Source organism: Python bivittatus, unplaced genomic scaffold, assembly GCF_059951505.1.
Source record: "Python bivittatus isolate LINGU-HERP-01145 unplaced genomic scaffold, Pbiv_v1 ctg000980_np1212, whole genome shotgun sequence".
NCBI lineage: Eukaryota > Metazoa > Chordata > Lepidosauria > Squamata > Pythonidae > Python > Python bivittatus.
In genome coordinates this window covers 43,781,592-43,798,279 of record NW_028277125.1, presented here as the reverse complement: position 1 = coordinate 43,798,279, position 16,688 = coordinate 43,781,592, and the positions used below count along the sequence as shown (strand labels likewise).

General features: G+C 40.8%; 1 protein-coding gene across 1 annotated transcript; it reads left to right on the top strand.

Moving 5' to 3' along the window:
* The first annotated feature begins 5,467 nt into the window (after nucleotides 1-5,467).
* On the top strand, nucleotides 5,468-14,841 carry GOLGA7B (golgin A7 family member B). The gene is made up of 5 exons (XM_007419924.3): nucleotides 5,468-5,704; nucleotides 9,175-9,300; nucleotides 10,440-10,592; nucleotides 12,903-13,004; nucleotides 14,558-14,841. The coding sequence occupies exons 1-5, from the start codon at nucleotides 5,693-5,695 to the stop codon at nucleotides 14,660-14,662; spliced, it is 498 nt and encodes a 165-aa protein (XP_007419986.1). The 5' UTR covers nucleotides 5,468-5,692; the 3' UTR covers nucleotides 14,663-14,841.
* Nucleotides 14,842-16,688: the final 1,847 nt, after the last annotated feature.

The following is a 16,688-nucleotide window of genomic DNA, read 5'->3' as shown; positions in this document are numbered from 1 at the left end:
AGTCATTTCTTTCTTCTCTTGGAGAAAAAGAACTCAAAAATTGAATAATAGAACCATATGTCTGCTTCAAGAAAAGAGTTGCAGACCATGGTGAGTGTGTCACTGGGAATCTCTTATTCATGGATCCAAAGGCAGAAGTGTTGCTATAGAAACCATAGAACATATCCCTTTTGCCAGCTGGAGAAGACTTGTGGTTAACACCATGGATGGAATGACAGACACGTGGTACAGGAATAGAGGTGATCAGTGTGTCTATGAGATTGTTATAGAAAGAGAAAAGGGGGAACCAGGTAGCTTTGGTGGCCGCATTGGCACAACATACTAATTAAGCCAGCGTAACCCAAGTAACCCAATTATTTTACAAGGCATAACAAAACCCTTGAAATTAGCTGAGCTGAACACACTGAAGCCAGATTTACCAATTAACATTTGGGACCCCATTTACTGTAGATTATGACCAGCCCTGCAAAGTAATACTAAAGCAAGAAATGGTGAACCTGTTTCAGCCCAAGGCCCAAACTAGCTCCAACCAAGCCTATGCATAAACAGCCCACGCTGGGTGGCCCTGCACTGCTGTGGTCATACAGCTTTAAATGTGCTTGCCCAGATCTATGTTCACAAATAATCATACAACATTCCCACATGCACACACAGTGTGACACATCACATATACACACACATTCCATTCCCACATGCTCAGGCCCCATGTGCTCATGCCTTGAAGTTGCCCCCATGAAGTCTTCACTTCAAAATGCCAAGATGCTTGAATGAGTGGATACTGGGTTTCACTTTACTTCATTGTGCCTTTCCTGATAGCTTTGAAAAGGCAGCTTCCTCAGGAGAGAATGAAGAGGAAGATGGTTTCCAGAAGGGTGAGAGATGCCCACCAGGCTTCCTGCCCTGCCTTAAAAATGTTGTTTTAAAATACAAAAGAGTGATACAGGCATGAGATAAAGCAAGCAGGAACCCTCCAATATCTGTTGGTGTCATGCAGGCCCAAAGTACATTCCTGAAGGTAGAGATAAAACTAAGGGATACTGCTTGTTTTATCTCTACCTTCAGGAATGTACTTTGGGCCTGCATGACTCCAATAGATATTCTTTAAGTATAATAAGGGATGGTTGCATCCTAGTGTTTTGTCTGGAAGTATATTCTTCTGCCCAGAAAGATAAGCTGGAGTAGTAGGGAGCATCCTGAGGCTAATGGGTGTGGTAGGGAACAACCTTACTAATTTACTTTCTAATAAATGGGTAATTTGTGACTGGCTACACCAAAGATGGAGGCTCTTTTCTGAAGGGGTAAGCCTCTCATCACAGCAGTCTTGAATGTTTCCCAATGTTCCAGATGTGTCTCCCAACCCCAGAAGACTGGAGACCTCAAACATTGGACCTTCTGTGTGATTACATAAGCTGGTGGCTCAGCTCAATGGCTTACAGATCAAAGCAAGTTGCTGGGATGGCACAAGTATTCTTCCTATTTTGTAGAGTGGGAATTGGAACTGCCAAAGAAGCAGATGTTCCTATTACCTCTTAAATATGAACAATTAATGCAAGTTCTTAATAATGTTTATTGCTGTGGTTGGACCCTAGTCCCAAGTGATACTGGCATCAGTGAGAAAGATGAGTGTTACTTTACAGATGAGATGTGTAAACTTGTTCAGTGCTTATCTTAATAACATATATTGCACATTTGCATACTTTGAGAAACTCCTGGATCACAAATAGTTGCTCATTGCCCTTGTTCTTTTTCTTTACTAGAGTTCCAATGTTTGCTGCATCTTTGGTTATCCTAGAGCTATGTAAGATTCCTTCTCTACATTCTATGAAAGTAGCTGCAATGAAATGAGTCCTGTAGTAGTAGCTATAAACCGAACAGTGTTGCTTGAGCCCATTAGGGAGTAGGCATAATGACTTGTTATAAAGTACTGCTGCTGGTAGTTTCCCCTTTCCATTGAGTGCCACTGATTTGTGAGCCATACTTCCTTCCCAAAGGCAGCTTATGTCCTACAGGGAAACTTGTTTTTAAACAGTAACATCTTTGAGGAAATGGTAGCAGCCAAAGAAAAATCTTCTGGGTTGACTTTGAGTCTCCCAGTGATCGGAGCTGCAAGAAGATTTAATTCTTACCCAAATCATAATGGGGTGACTTGTCATTCAGAACTTATATAATCTCTTGCTAAGTATTTACCTGTATCTCTGTTAGACAATACACTTCCTAGGGTAGAGGCCTATCATTCTTATGTTGGTCTCCGAACTGACAGTGCAGAATGACTGAAAGTTACCTGACATAAGGTATACAGCAGTCTGAATACACAAAGCACAATATGGATTTTGAGTATCCGAGTGATAAAGTTCTGAAAATCATAATCAATAATATAAGGATTTTCCTTTCTCATTCTGCATGCTCACTGAGTATGCATTGCCCACAGGGCCTATCCCAGCAAAGCCTTTAATCACTGACTCATAATTAAACATGCAGTCTTTCCCTAGAGCTGTTCCCAAACCTACTTTCTTTCCATGAACATCTACAGAGATAGGCGTGTGAGGGATGTCATATGCATTATGACATCATCGTACAAATGACACAAATTACATACTGTACATCATTTGCACCATGATATGACTGACATAAATTACATAATTTATGCTATTTGTGTGATGATGTCATGATGCAAGTGACATCACTGTAGCTTTTACTGTGCACCTATAATAACTCCTTTCCATGACCTTGTTTACCTTCTAGGCCCAAAGAAGGCAAACCTTTTGTGGCCACCAGCTGAGGTATAGCTAATCCAAAATCTTTAGCATTAGTCTGTACTACACAGCTTCACGTTAACTTTCCAAAATGTTTAACTGAAAAACAGCATTACATCCGAAGATGTAAGCTGCACTGTGCAGATTCCTGCCCCAGAATTGGTAATGTTAAACTCTCTCCTGAACAAAAGTACATTATTAATAAATGTAGATTTCAATCCTCAGGTAATTCTTGCTTTGACCAGATGTTGCCAGCATCAACTCAGATAGGACACAGGAGTTCTTTTCATGTCAGTGAGCAGTTGGATTGCCATTGGCTTAAAAAATCTACTTTTGATGGATAGATGAAGAATTCATTCAAAAGTGATAGACTTCTCAGCAATTCTTTTTGCTTTTTGTACTGACCTGAATTATAAGGCCTTTGAAGTTATTTTTCATGTGGCTTTCCTTGATTGTGGTAACTGGGAAGCAATGTGTGGAAAGAAAAAAAAAAAAAGGAAGCTGAGTGGCAGATTTGCTTTCATGCTGAGACAGGAAGCATGTTCTAGGCTTGAGAATTGGTTGAAGTGGTTCTTGAGACGTATACTGGATTGAATGAAACGTGAAGCTGGGATTATTTATGTAAATATGTGTCTCTGTTTAAATATGTACGATTATGTAGAACCTCAGATACATAATTACCTAAAATGGTTAGGTTCATCATGTTTTTCTTTTTTCCCAAAGTAGCATGCATATCTTGCTCACTCATGCAATATACATACAAATCATAATGTGGTTTTGATTTGTTTGGTTTAGCATGTTGCATGGATGCCATTGTGGTATAGAAATAATAAATTATTATTTAGTGCATTGTGCAGTGTTCATCAATTGTGGCATATTAGATAATCCATAGTTAAATTATGTCTTAACAAGATGTGTGAGTCAGGTTGTAATGCAATTTGTTTGCTTATGACTTTGTCTCTCTCTCTTACGTGGCCATAAATACCCCAGATGCATCAGAGTTGCCTTAACACTAGTGTAACAAGAGTACCTTTTAAAAGCAGGCTGAGTCCAGTGAGTTTAGAGCCTGGTCAGATTTATTTTGGTTTATATATAAAACAGGATCAACAGATGAAAAGGAATAGAAAAGCAGTTTTAGAGCAAAGTTCTCAGCATAAGAAGTCAAGAGAAAGCTAAGAATAACATACATTATACTCAGAGTAAGCAACAAGTGGTCCTGGGCCATAAACAGCTCATGGGTCCCTATTTTGTGTCCCTTGAAGTGTCCCCTGGCTATGATTGCTGCAAATCAGAACCTCTACTTTCTGCTCGTTTGAGGCAGAAAATACATGAAAACCATAGCATACCTTCTAACTTAAGTTTAACAGATTAAAAATCAGCAACGCTTCTTTTCCAACTACAGAAAAATAGAAGACCCAAGTCTCACTCAAATGTGCAGTAAAGTCCTCCCTTTGCCCTGCCTACAGCTGCCCTCCCTTCTTCCTTCCTTCAAATGTTGAAGGTGCCTCTAGCCATAGAAAGCTTTTCTGCCTATGCAGAGAACTTCTAAAGTCTTTCTTTGGCACCACTCACTTGCTAGATAAGGTGGAAGCAGAACTCCTAATGAGATGTACACCAAGCTTACATATTAATAATGTGATGCCCTGCCATAACTAGTCAAACAATGATGAGATTTTAGAACTCTCAAGAACATCCTATCTTTTCGTAACAGAAGTCACAATAATTTAAACAGTTCAGTGTCTGGAAGAGAACAAAATGAATTGCTTAGCTAGAAAGAAAATGAAAATAGGCAGAAAGAAGTATATAAAGCTTATGATACTAAACGATTGCAGGGAAACAAGTATGATGTTGAATGCAGATTTCCACTTCCTGAGAACCTCAGTTTTCGTGTTCAAAGAGGGAAAAAATAGCCCTTTTTCATGTGAAAATAAGGCTTAGAAAACAACAGATAACTGATGAAAATTCCAAAGCCGTATGGAGGTTACAATGAAGTTTAAGGGAAAGAGTCTTCAGTATCATACACAGCTATTATTCTGCTGTCTGCAGAACAATTATGCAAACTAAGCAAAGGCATTAAAACCATTTAATTTGCACAATTCATATAGACTGTGGAATTAATAATCTTGTGCTATGGAATTCGGGTTTCCTTGCTGTTTCTGTTTAAACTTAAGAACCCATACCTTAGATATATTTTAGCAGAGCAAATGAATCAATCTGACATTCTTTACTTGTTCTTCTTTGGCACTGAGGACAGCTATGCGACAGCTGGTACTGGGGTTTCACCTGATCAGAAAAGAAGAGTTCTGGAAGTGGAAGTAGTTGCAGCACCTTCCAGAGAAACACTGCAACCCAAAGCCTTACACATAGGGGTGAAAAGTGCTGTTTGCTTGCTTGCAAGCTCCTGCAAGACAAGCAGGAAATGAACGTCAGCTGAGTTCTTTTCCTTGCTCTGTGCAGCTCCGCCTCTCACTGTCCCTCCCCTGAGTCAGAGCTGGATCTCGTCCCTCCATCATGGGGATGTAGGGGAGGGGGGATGCAGCTCCCACTTAGAGCTGTTGATCCCCTCCCCTTATGATGCCACTAACTGAGCCAGCCTGAGCAACAAAGCTCAGCTACCTACTAGGGGATCAGCTTAGGAAATGGGTTGTCAACACTAGATGAGGTGCTTGCCTCCAGCTCCTGTTTTTCAGATACCAAGTTTCAGGACCAAGGATAGCACCACACTCTCTGCGTCTATTTCCCACTGCAGGCGCCACCTCAACGCAGCAGACTAGATTCCGCCCCCGCTGGCAGCAGCTTCGGATTTGAGCACTTCCTCCGCCTACAGAACCAGGGACAGCGCCTTTTCTGGGAAAGGAGTCGTCGTCTTCACCAAATTGCTATCGTCGCAGCTTCAGTCTCCCGTGTGGAGGAACAGCATTGAGCCACGTTGGTAAAACATGGCAACTGAGGTGAGCAGCGCCGGCAAGGTGGAACACGCATGTACTGGAGGCTACAGCTCTGCCGAATCATTGGTGCTGCAGCCAGATTTTCCTGGTTTGTGAGTGTTCTCCCTGATGCGGCAGGAAGCTTTACATCAGGCACCCCAATATTAGCTGTTATTGGTTGTTGTAGTGCCATGTTCCTTGGCTTGTTATGCTGAGGGCCTCTTGCTTTTCCTGAGTTTCCAGTGTCTGCAGCAATTGTACAGGTTAAATAAAGAAAGGAAGTATAGAAACCTGAGGCTCTTTGAGGGCTGAGAGTGCCATTGCTCATTCCAAAGCTAATTGCCTGATTTTTCCCCCCTTACAATGTAAATTGTTCTTGTTCAGCAATCATGGAGCAGAAACCAAGGCAGGCTATTGTTAAGAGGAGCAGGTGGCCCTTTGCTCAGCTGTGAATCAATGGGTTTCCCTGAACACATGGTAACATTCACCAGAGATAGACAGAAAGTCAGAGGCCTGAGGAAACACTCCTGAGCTGGACTGTGGTAGCAGCCTGACCAATAGCCATGCTTGTGGGATGATAGTTATGGTGTCTCGAGGGAACCAGGTTGGGTAAGGCTGCCTTATGTCTTGTGCTTTGGATTTGGTTTTAGTTCTGGCTTTTGTGAATAGGGGAGAAAAAGAGATACATGTGCCATGATTTCCTAGAATAAAGGGGGGCATTATTCAAATTGATGAATTATAGACTCATAGGCAGGTCCCCAAAATGATTTATTGTTTGGTATAAGGTTAAAAAATACAGGGGGTGGGGGAGGAAGGGAAAAAGATTTTGCAGTGTTTTCTCTAAAGGTGCTCTATCCTGTTTTCAGAACTCTTTCCAAGTCAGCCCCTAGCAAGAGCCCCATCCCTCAGTGATTTTGTCACGATCACTGTTGCTCTTGCTCCATATTTCCCACCTTCCCATCCCAGCCAATAGGATCCTGTTTGTCAATAGAAGATGCATCCCTGAGCAGAAAAATCAATCTGAGTCGGAGCAGAAATAGCCAAAAGCTTGCTTGTTGCTAAGGGAAGAGCAACAGTTCCTGGGGGCATGGGTGGTGGTGGAAGGGAGTAGAAGCAGCTTGTTAAAGACTCAGTGAGATATCCTTAGACTTTGAAATAAGAAAAGCACGTAAGTACATGAAGCACACTGAATTCTCTCCCCTCCCCCCAATTTACAAAAGAATAGGCAGTTGTTTTTACAGTCATCTAACTTCAAACTCTCTTCCATTCCCAAAGATATTAATTTCAATCTTCAGTTTCTTGGAAGATTTCCATCTAAGCTCAAAATAAGATAAACAGGTCCAATTCCTACTGAGGGAAACCAGGGTTGCTCTGAAATCCAGTACATCTGCTAGTTTTCTAAATACCTAGGAAGTTTTATTGAACTGGATGGCCTCATATTTAGACTAATAAAACTTGTTGGAATTTTAAAAACATAAAAATAGCCTTCCTAGCCCATTTTGGTCCAATGTTATGATTTCACAGGCTTTTATTTTATTCTGAACCAACTCAACTCTGAGGAGGAGACAGCATATAATTTAATGTAAGAAATAAATAAACCTAAAGGCAGCATTGAGTCTTCAGAACTGATTGCTCTTAGGCTGTCCTTCATGAATTGATTAAATAGCTTTTTAAACCCACCTAAAATACTAGTCATCATGTCATGGTAATACTAATGAGTTCTATATGGTTTTTATCAACTTGGGAAAAAAATAGTTGGGTCTGTTCTGAATCTTCTTCCAATCATCTATGCTGAGTGTTCCCAGACCTTAACATTATGAGACTTCCTGTCCACTTTCTCTATGCCATGCCTGTATGGGGGGGGGGGGGGGTGTCACACCACAAAACTCCATAACACAGAATGATTTGTCCACAACACTATCTTTTGGTGTAATCTTTGATATTTAGGCTTGTTTTGTTTTAACCCTGATTGTATTTCATTAAGTTGTACTCACTTGAAAGCAAATATATACATAAATATATAGACAAAAATATAGTTATTTTATTTTTTAATGTTTATCAAAAGCTAAATATTCAGTACCTTCTCATCTTCTGTAACACAATGCCTGAACATCTTCATTCAGCTTACTAATTTAAATTATTTTCTGTTATGTGACATTAGTTAACAAATGAACTCCGTCCCATCTCAATAATAATATACTAGAATAAATGTAGTTAGTTAGTGCATAATTCAGGGTGTTGTGAGAACATGATCTTTTATGATGGGCTCAAATATAGATAACTGCGATTGAAATCCAGTTGTATCCCCACTTAGCTTACTGAGTGATTTGAGGAAAGTCATATTCTTTCAGCTTGACATACCCCATAGTTATAATGAGAACCAAGTTCTGATGATCCCAATCAGAACTGGATTTGGACCACTCTGTGTCTGCTATTTGAATGCGAAGAAAGCTAGAATGAAGGAATAGTGGGATATTGGTGTTCTGTATCACAGCCTCATAAAAGATCTTTTAATGCTTTTTGGGGCGTGTAGTATGGAAATGTAAAATTAAAGACTACTTTCATTGTCTACATTTTGGCTAATTAAGAAGGTATTTCTCTATGTAATTAGGTAGTAGAGTAATATTTTTCATATAAAAATATGCAGATTCACCTTCTTAACTGAAGTACATACCTAAAAGCACCTGCAGATAGCAGTCAGAAAAGGTATCCTTGCTTATACAAAAAGAAACACACTTTGAAGATGGTGCCTGCAGTGACTCATGAAACATCATTTAAAAACAAATTCAGCATTCCACCCATATCCCAATTACTTTTATAATTAATATGCATTTTAATGTGGATGTTGGTGCTAGTTAGAGATTGTCCCAATCCCAACTGTCCCTACTTATATGTAGTGATCAATGACTGCGTGACTGGGATACAGTTGAATGACCTTCCATTTGAGTGGTGCTGATGGTATGAATTTTCTCCGTAGAAGCAGAAATCATTGAGTCTGCTTAGTTAGGCCACTTACAATTTTTCTTAAACAAGCCTGATAATTAAGTAGCTTCTCAGTGCCTTCAAGAATAACTGATGATTCTTAAATGGTTGATTAAGCAATTGAGATGTATAAGATTAAATGTTCTAAGATGTCTTTAATGGGGTAACACACTTACTCTTTTGTGATGCTGTCCATATTGCATTGCTCCCTTACTATGTTATAGAACATGTTTCCCTTGGACTTCTCCACTTACTCTTTAACATTTCCCCTCTAAGACAACAAACAAAACAAAACAAGCATATTAGTGGATAAATGATCTTGGGGAGGACTTTGGTATGCAATGTGATTAGGGGAGAATTAGGTTTGTCTCTGTGAAGAATGAAGAGAAGTACACAGTGAAGCACAGAGCAATCCAGGAATGAAAAGAAGTCCATGTATACAGTGTGAGCTCCCACCACAACTATAGTAGGATTTTCTCTTGTTGCAACCTCCTACCTTTAATTTTCTTCAGGTCCACAATCTTCAAGAACTGCGGAGGAGTGCTTCATTGGCTACCAAGGTTTTTATACAGCGAGACTACAGTGATGGGACCATCTGTCAGTTCCAGACCAAATTCCCTCCTGAATTGGACAGTCGGGTACAATCTGTTATTTCATGTGGTTCTCATGGCTCATACTCTCACACTGTATAGCAAACTTTTATATCAAACCAGTATCTAGATTGGAGGTCAGATTAAACCCAGTCAATTAAATATATCAAACCAGTATCTAGTATCAAATATATCAAACTAGTATCAAATATATCAAACCAGTATGAAGGTCAGATTAAGCTATGATGTCCCACTAATGTTCTATGACTGTTTCAGTGGCTTTCTAACTATGTATTTAAAGAACTTATATGGCTGCCTGTCTAATCCAATGATCCTAGGCAGTTCACAACAAGCCATAAAAACACACTGTACCCTTCCCACAAATGGGCCATAATCACCCATACTACTGACCCCTTGACTCAACTCCATCCTAGCCCAATGCTTGGGGGAAGAGCCAGGTCTTCATCACCTTCTGGAAGGCTATTAGGGTGCCCTCCCAAATCTCAGTTGGGAAGCTATTGTAAAAGGCCAGAGCAGCTATGGAGAAGGCACACTCCCGGGCCCCACTGGATCTACATGTACATTACTTCTTTGTGGAAGGGCTGACATGGCAAAGTAGAAACCAAAGAATTTCAGACCAGGCATGACTGTTATGTAAACAGGATGCAGGTGCCCTCCACATTCCAGTCTGAGAAAAAGAGCAACAAAGTGTCTGTTGCCACAAATGAGTCCTAGGATTTAATCCCTGGGTACATGCACCCACACATCCACACAAGGTTAGATTTCTGAATTCTGTAGTAGCTGACCTTTTGCATAGACAGAGTTTGCAATAATGCTCTTATCTAACCACAATGAGTCCTTGAAGTTCTGCTGTTAGCTAGTAACTGAGTGCAGAGGGTGTGGTTGAGTATCTGAAGAGTTGTGAATACGTCTGACACTTTGAGGGATTTTTCCTAATTAGTTAATTGTTGCAATCACATGTTAACTACATAGTATAAATGCAATTTCTTTCAAAAGTATGAATGCTTGCACATACATGATTGCTTCTTGCAGCATCTCTTCTTTTGATCTACCAATGTCTCTGTTCTCCCTTTTGGCATCTGCATGAAGGGAGAACACCAGTAGTCATTAAAATGACATCCTGCATATCACTCTTACGTCACTTCCTCTCTTTTCCCCTTCCAAAGATTGAACGGCAACTTTTTGAGGAAACAGTGAAGACCCTGAACAACTTCTATGCGGAGGCTGAGAAAATTGGGGGCAGCTCCTACCTGGAGGGATGTCTGGCCTGTGCCACAGCCTATTTCATCTTTCTTTGCATGGAAACCCACTATGAGAAGGTTTGGAGGACATAATAGAGCAACTACAATAATTAATATAATAGGTGTTTAATATCCCGTATTAAGGGGCCCCAAAGTAGGGAAATGCAACAATATCAATATAACTATTTTAATTTTACAAAATTATTGAAATAAATAATGCACAGTGGCATACTAAAAGGCTGAAATAGACATGATACAGGAGCTATGTGATTAAATCTTCCAAAATTGTCCTTTTCATCCTTCAAAGTGGTTCTGATGGATATAACTGCATTGGGATTTCAGTGCTTTTAAGGTTTGGTTTTAAAGATATATTTTTCACATTCTTTGTCTTATTACCTTCCTCAAATGTTCTATGTCCACTGAAGCATGCTTTTACTTGTGTATATTATTATTAGTGGGGCAAATAGTAGATGAAGGGGTATTTAGATCAAGGAAATAGTCTAAGGAAGGAAAAAAAACTTCTACCTGCATTACAATGACAATTTAATTCTGCATTAACAGCATTACAATTCATTTTAATACCCTCCCCATTAGTTTTTTTTTTTTAAAATCTAATCAGAGATTCCCTTCTTTTCACACTCTGATCTGTGCTTTTCATCATATATAGCCATCTTTAGCATACCACACAGCATGGTGGTATCTTTAAAAATATTATGGGAGATAGAAGGGCCATGTAGTATTTTAAGGCCCTCCCTTTGTAGCATCTTTCAAGAAATTGTCTACTTTACAATGCAAAAGGGATGAACAAGAATATGCCACTGGTCCATTTGGCCTACTTTATTAATTTTTTTAGAGACAGTTAAAGATTATTTAAAGGCACCACCACACCACTCACTGTGCATCTATTCCAGTTTCCAGATTGTTAAAATTATTTGACCAATTTTTGGATTGCTTCCAAAATCTGTAAAACATGTTTGATCTGAGTTGATAAGGATAGAAGAAATATGCATGCATTTGGTGGGATGCAAAACCTCTCTCAAAATCCTTTCAATAGAAATTATTGTCTGCGTCCAGCCTGATCTGACAGGGAGGGTGAAGAACTGTCCTACCTGACAACTTTCTGCACTGTCTTTGTGGTGGCCAATCAATTTGCCCTTATTTGCACAGCATACCATACAATCTGTTTCTTAATTATATAACTAAGGGTTCTTTTTCAAGGCTGATTTAAAGTGCTACCATCCAATTATTTTGCTGGTAGAAGTCTAATCCATTTTACAACAATCTCTATCCTGCCACTGGCAGAATGCTGGCAAATGAGGCTGTCCTTGTTTATGGTATATAGGGCATGTTAAGGAGAGTAGGTATGGATCCCCCTGACTTTGTTTGACTTACTCCCCACAAATGTCACTAGCCAGCAGGGAAACGTCCATCAATCTCTCTTTGCAACATGGGCTGTGGCTGGAGGAAGAGGTGAGTTTTGATAGATCTGTCATACCTCACTCTGGTTTTGTGTTTTGCACAGGTATATTGGATACAGGTTTTAGTGCCATTTTGGCCACATTTTTAATGGGATTCCAAAATAATAATATTTTGGGATAGCATGAAACCCATGTTCAGAAGGAGGATGACTGTCACCTGACAGGCATGGAAAGAACTGCACTATGAAGCAAGAGAGAGAGAGATTGATTGATTTTGTGTGTGTGTCTGTGTGTGTGTGTTAGTGTTAGTGTTAGACTTCTCTCTCTTCAGCTTCACTGATTAGCTCCTGTTTGGCTGGGGATTGGCTTAGAGGCCTGGCAAGTACGATTGAAATCCTGGCTTGGAAAAAAAAGGAAACTCTCTTGATATTCCAAACAAAACAAGTTTGAAGACAGTGCCCAGGGACTGGAGTGGTGAGGGGAGCAGGTCTGCACCAGCCTACAATGACCAAAAGACACTGGGCTGATCCCTCCTCTTAAGAGTCACCTGACTGTCACACTGACTGAATGGTTGATGAAGCACCCATGAAAAAGCTGTCATGGCTTGCCCCCAACTTAAAAGGAAAAACTCTAACACTGGAACAGCTAAGGATGGCTTTAAGGGAGTGAGATGAAGGCAATATCATGAGGACATGGCAAGGAAAAAAAGCAGGTTGCTACAGCCTGTATGTGTTATAGTAACTGTAACTGAGGAAAGTCCCTAAAATATTGTAAGTGCACATATAAAACATGATGGATAAATAAGTGCACTTATCAGTGAGCCAAGATTTTTTTTTCATTTTTATAATAATGCACAATCTCTAAGAAAACTTGGAACTTGTTTATACCTTCTCAGGTTTATACTACTTATTATCTGTGGACATGAAATGGGCATTCACTTGGTCCTGATTGGTTCTAATTATTTCTTCAGGTTCTGAAGAAGATCTCCAAGTATATCCAGGAGCAGAATGAGAAAATCTATGCCCCACGAGGGCTTCTGCTGACAGACCCAGTGGAGCGGGGCATGAGAGTTGTATCCTTGGTTGATGTCAGGGATGAAAACAAAATACATGACTGCCTAAAACTAACTAGCTAGGTCTGATTTATGGGGTCATGGTGGATTTTATCTATCTATCTATCTATCTATCTATCTATCTATCTATCTATCTATCTATCTATCTATCTCTGTAAAATATTGTGGTGATAGTGATTCTCAAAGGTGCTCACATTTACAATAGGACAGATGATTTCACCAGCCCAATGATGTCTGGTGCAGTAGTCTAGGAATGGGGAGTCCTGGGTTCAAGTCCACCCTTAACCATGGAGGCTCACAGGGTGACTTTGGACCAGTCACACATGCGCGTCCAAGCTCTCACAGAGTCGTTATTGTTGGATAGTTAAGGAAGATCTCCTTGTAATCTACTGTGAGCTCCTGTAGGAAGTGGCATAGAAACCTAGCAATTAAATAAATAAATATTGTTCAATCAGTAATGCCATAAAATGCATAGATGTGACACTGAGGGAAGACGCCTACACTATACAGGAGATAGAAATTATTCAGGTTCTTCCTATAGTTTACCATGCATTCCCCAGGCCTGATTAAGACTCTGAGAGGGACTCCGATTCGGAAAAAAAGGTGGTAGGGAAATAATGAGAAGTTAGGATGGTTGAAAACATTTTTACCACTTTCTATCATTTTAATATTTAGCATCCTCTGGGTGGGTAAGACTACAACTTTCATTACTACTGTATAGACAGCCTGGCCTGGCTATAGTGTCTAATACATCTGGAGGCCATGATACTGGGAAGGGTTATTTCAGAAGAAGGCATCCGTTGATGCCAGATAAAACATATAGGTACATTTTCACACAGTGTACAGTTGATCTGGGTAACTATTGTCTAATTTGCCATGAAGTGAAATGAAGTGGTAAGTCAATCCTGCATCTTTCAGAGGCATACCTTTTTGTTTTCACTATTCTTGCCCCAACATGGCTCATATCTCCCTTGCACAATACATTTAAGTTGGTTGCTGAATTAACTTTATTGCAAACTCTGAAAATGGGTTAAAACTGACCAAGGTTACCAAACTGTGTGCGTGCAACTGCTAAGTCTTCAGGTATTTTGTGTAACTTGAGAGGTTGAGTCCCTAGAAGCTAGGCAGACTACTGTAGTTCTGTAGCTCTTTCTGCTCACCTGAACTACTGAAGAGTAAGGCAAAGGAGGATGAACTCCACATTGACTGAAGACTTAACTCTGCACTGGTTTGCCAACCTTGGGATTTGGCTGTGATGTGTGTGTGAACAGACACTGACCAGTAGCTTGGCTTGGGAAAAGAGGTAAGGTGATCTGCTCCCTGTGTGTACGTGTATGGGTGTATGTATGTGTGAAAGAACAAAAGAAAAGGGTGAGGAGAGAGAGCAAGTGGCATGACTAACATAATGTCTCCATACCTGCTTAGCCAGTAATGTAAACTGACTTTGAGTTCCAGGAGGATGTGTATATTTGAGAGAGGGCCTCCTTGGCTGAATATGGGACGGAGCAGGATTTTCATGCATTTGTTTGGTGTCCTTATCTTCTTGCCTTCAGATTGAGATTTCTATCTATGAGGATCGTTGCAGCAGTTCCAGCTCAGGCAGCACCAGCAGCACCAGCAGCAGTGCTGGGGGAGGCGGGGGAGCAGGAGGCCGGTGACTGGCACAAAGTCCCGGTAGGGACTTGTACTGCCGGGACGATGGAGTCTCTGAGATTCGCAGGCTGCGCTATCAGAGCACCCGTTTCTGAGCTCCTCCAGGGGGTCAGGATGCCAGCAAGGAGTATCACGACACCCCTGGGATTTACAATGGCTGGTGAGGGAAGTCATTCCCAGGGGATTCCTGACCTTGACTTGAGTGGCTGTTACCCCTGAAGGAGCTCCCTATGGGCAAGTCCTTGATATCCTGAAATACTGGCACTTCCTGTGAGTTCCTGCAGACATGATGGCCCCTGATTTTCCCAGATAGATCATTACTGAAGTTTTGTCCTCCCAAACCCCACCCAGACTGGCTACAGCTGCTAGCTGAAGGTCAAATGATCAGCAAGATAGCAACCCAGCAGAGTGAGCTGGGATGGGGTGGGCCGAAGGAACAGGAGTGTTTTTAAACTATGTTATAATCCTTTCAGTGAGTGTTTCTGCCTTGTTCCTTAACAGGCTACCTTAGCTCTTGTCTTTGGGTGCTATGTATATTCCTTTCCTGAACTTCAGGCATGCTATATGCTTTGAATATTCAGTGTCCACAATGCTTCCACTTCAGTTGCCTGCATCCTCTCCTATACCTCTAGTGCTGGTACTTCCAAAACATGTCTCTTCACAGATGCTAGGATGGCTTCTGTTCTTGGAAACCATAGAACATGCCTTATGCTCTATTTCTTTCAGGGCACTAGAAAAGAATATAGCGCCACAGAATGGAGCTGCTACTTGGTCTCTTCCTCTGGGACGGTAGCGTGAATACTACTGGAGACTATAACTTCTTCCAAATTTGGAAGACTGCACCTCATTGACTCTGGCCAACTCCAAAAGATTTCGGTACAATTCTGGGATCATGGAGAGCACTAAAAATATTCTGAGGCTTTAAAGGTGCATTGTGGGTAGATGGGTGGGATAATGGTTTATTTATTTGCTTAACTTAGTCCATCTCAAGTATATTTTAAGTATGTGTGTAAATATCTTCTATAGCTCTAACCATCTGAGCTTCATTCCACCTCTACCCCTGAGTTGGTACACAAAGTCACAGGAAAGAATATTTCCCCAAGGCTGATGTGGTAGGTGTTTCTCCCTACAGCTCTTAACTTACCTCCCAACACTGGTATTCTGCAACATCACCTTATTACTTGTATGCACAAGTTGTTCTTTGCAGCATGTTTTCTCATCCTGTATATAGCCGTTTGGGTCCCACGAATATTTAAGAACCTCTGCGTATTGGTGCTTCAGTGCCACTTCTCTGAGTCCCTTGGTACCACTCTGTGAAACAAGATAGATCGATAAAGAGAAGAGGATGCCAAGTTGTCCAAACAATGAGTATCCAAACCATGGATGAAGTTTGTCACTACCTCCAACAACGAACAATAGATCCTTAAATACTTCCAACTTCTCATATATCACACATCTGTCTTTGTGTGTATTATAAGCATACGCATGCTGAGATCCTCAAAGAACAAAATTGTACACATATCTAAAGAGGGGAGAGTCTTGAGTTGAGTGCACACTAGGACATTTATTATTCACTGAATGCTTGGCCTGAGAAGCTTTGCTGTAACTCATCTTCATTACTCAGGGGCATAGTGGGGCATCTGCTGAAAGCCCAGGTGCTAATAAAGACACATTGTCAATCATGCCACACCAGTCATCAGGCCCCTGTCTGGTGCTTCTGCAGCATAGTTCCTGCTGCATCAATAACTGTTTTTCCACTATTCTCATCCATTGCTCCCCTCATGATTCTCACCCTTCTTTGACCTAGTGAAGCTGCTTCCCACATGCCTAGTAAAGTCTGGGCCATGCCAACTATGGCTGATTTCTGTCACTGCTCTCAGTCATCCCTCTCTGGGTGTGGTGCTTATTATGGATATAGAGTGATGGTTAGGCCAGGCCTGTAGCCTGCCCTAAAAGTTGGGGGAGAGGACAAAAGTAGGGAGAAGCTTATGTGGACTTTTAAAAATAAGATAAAATATAGGCTACAGGATG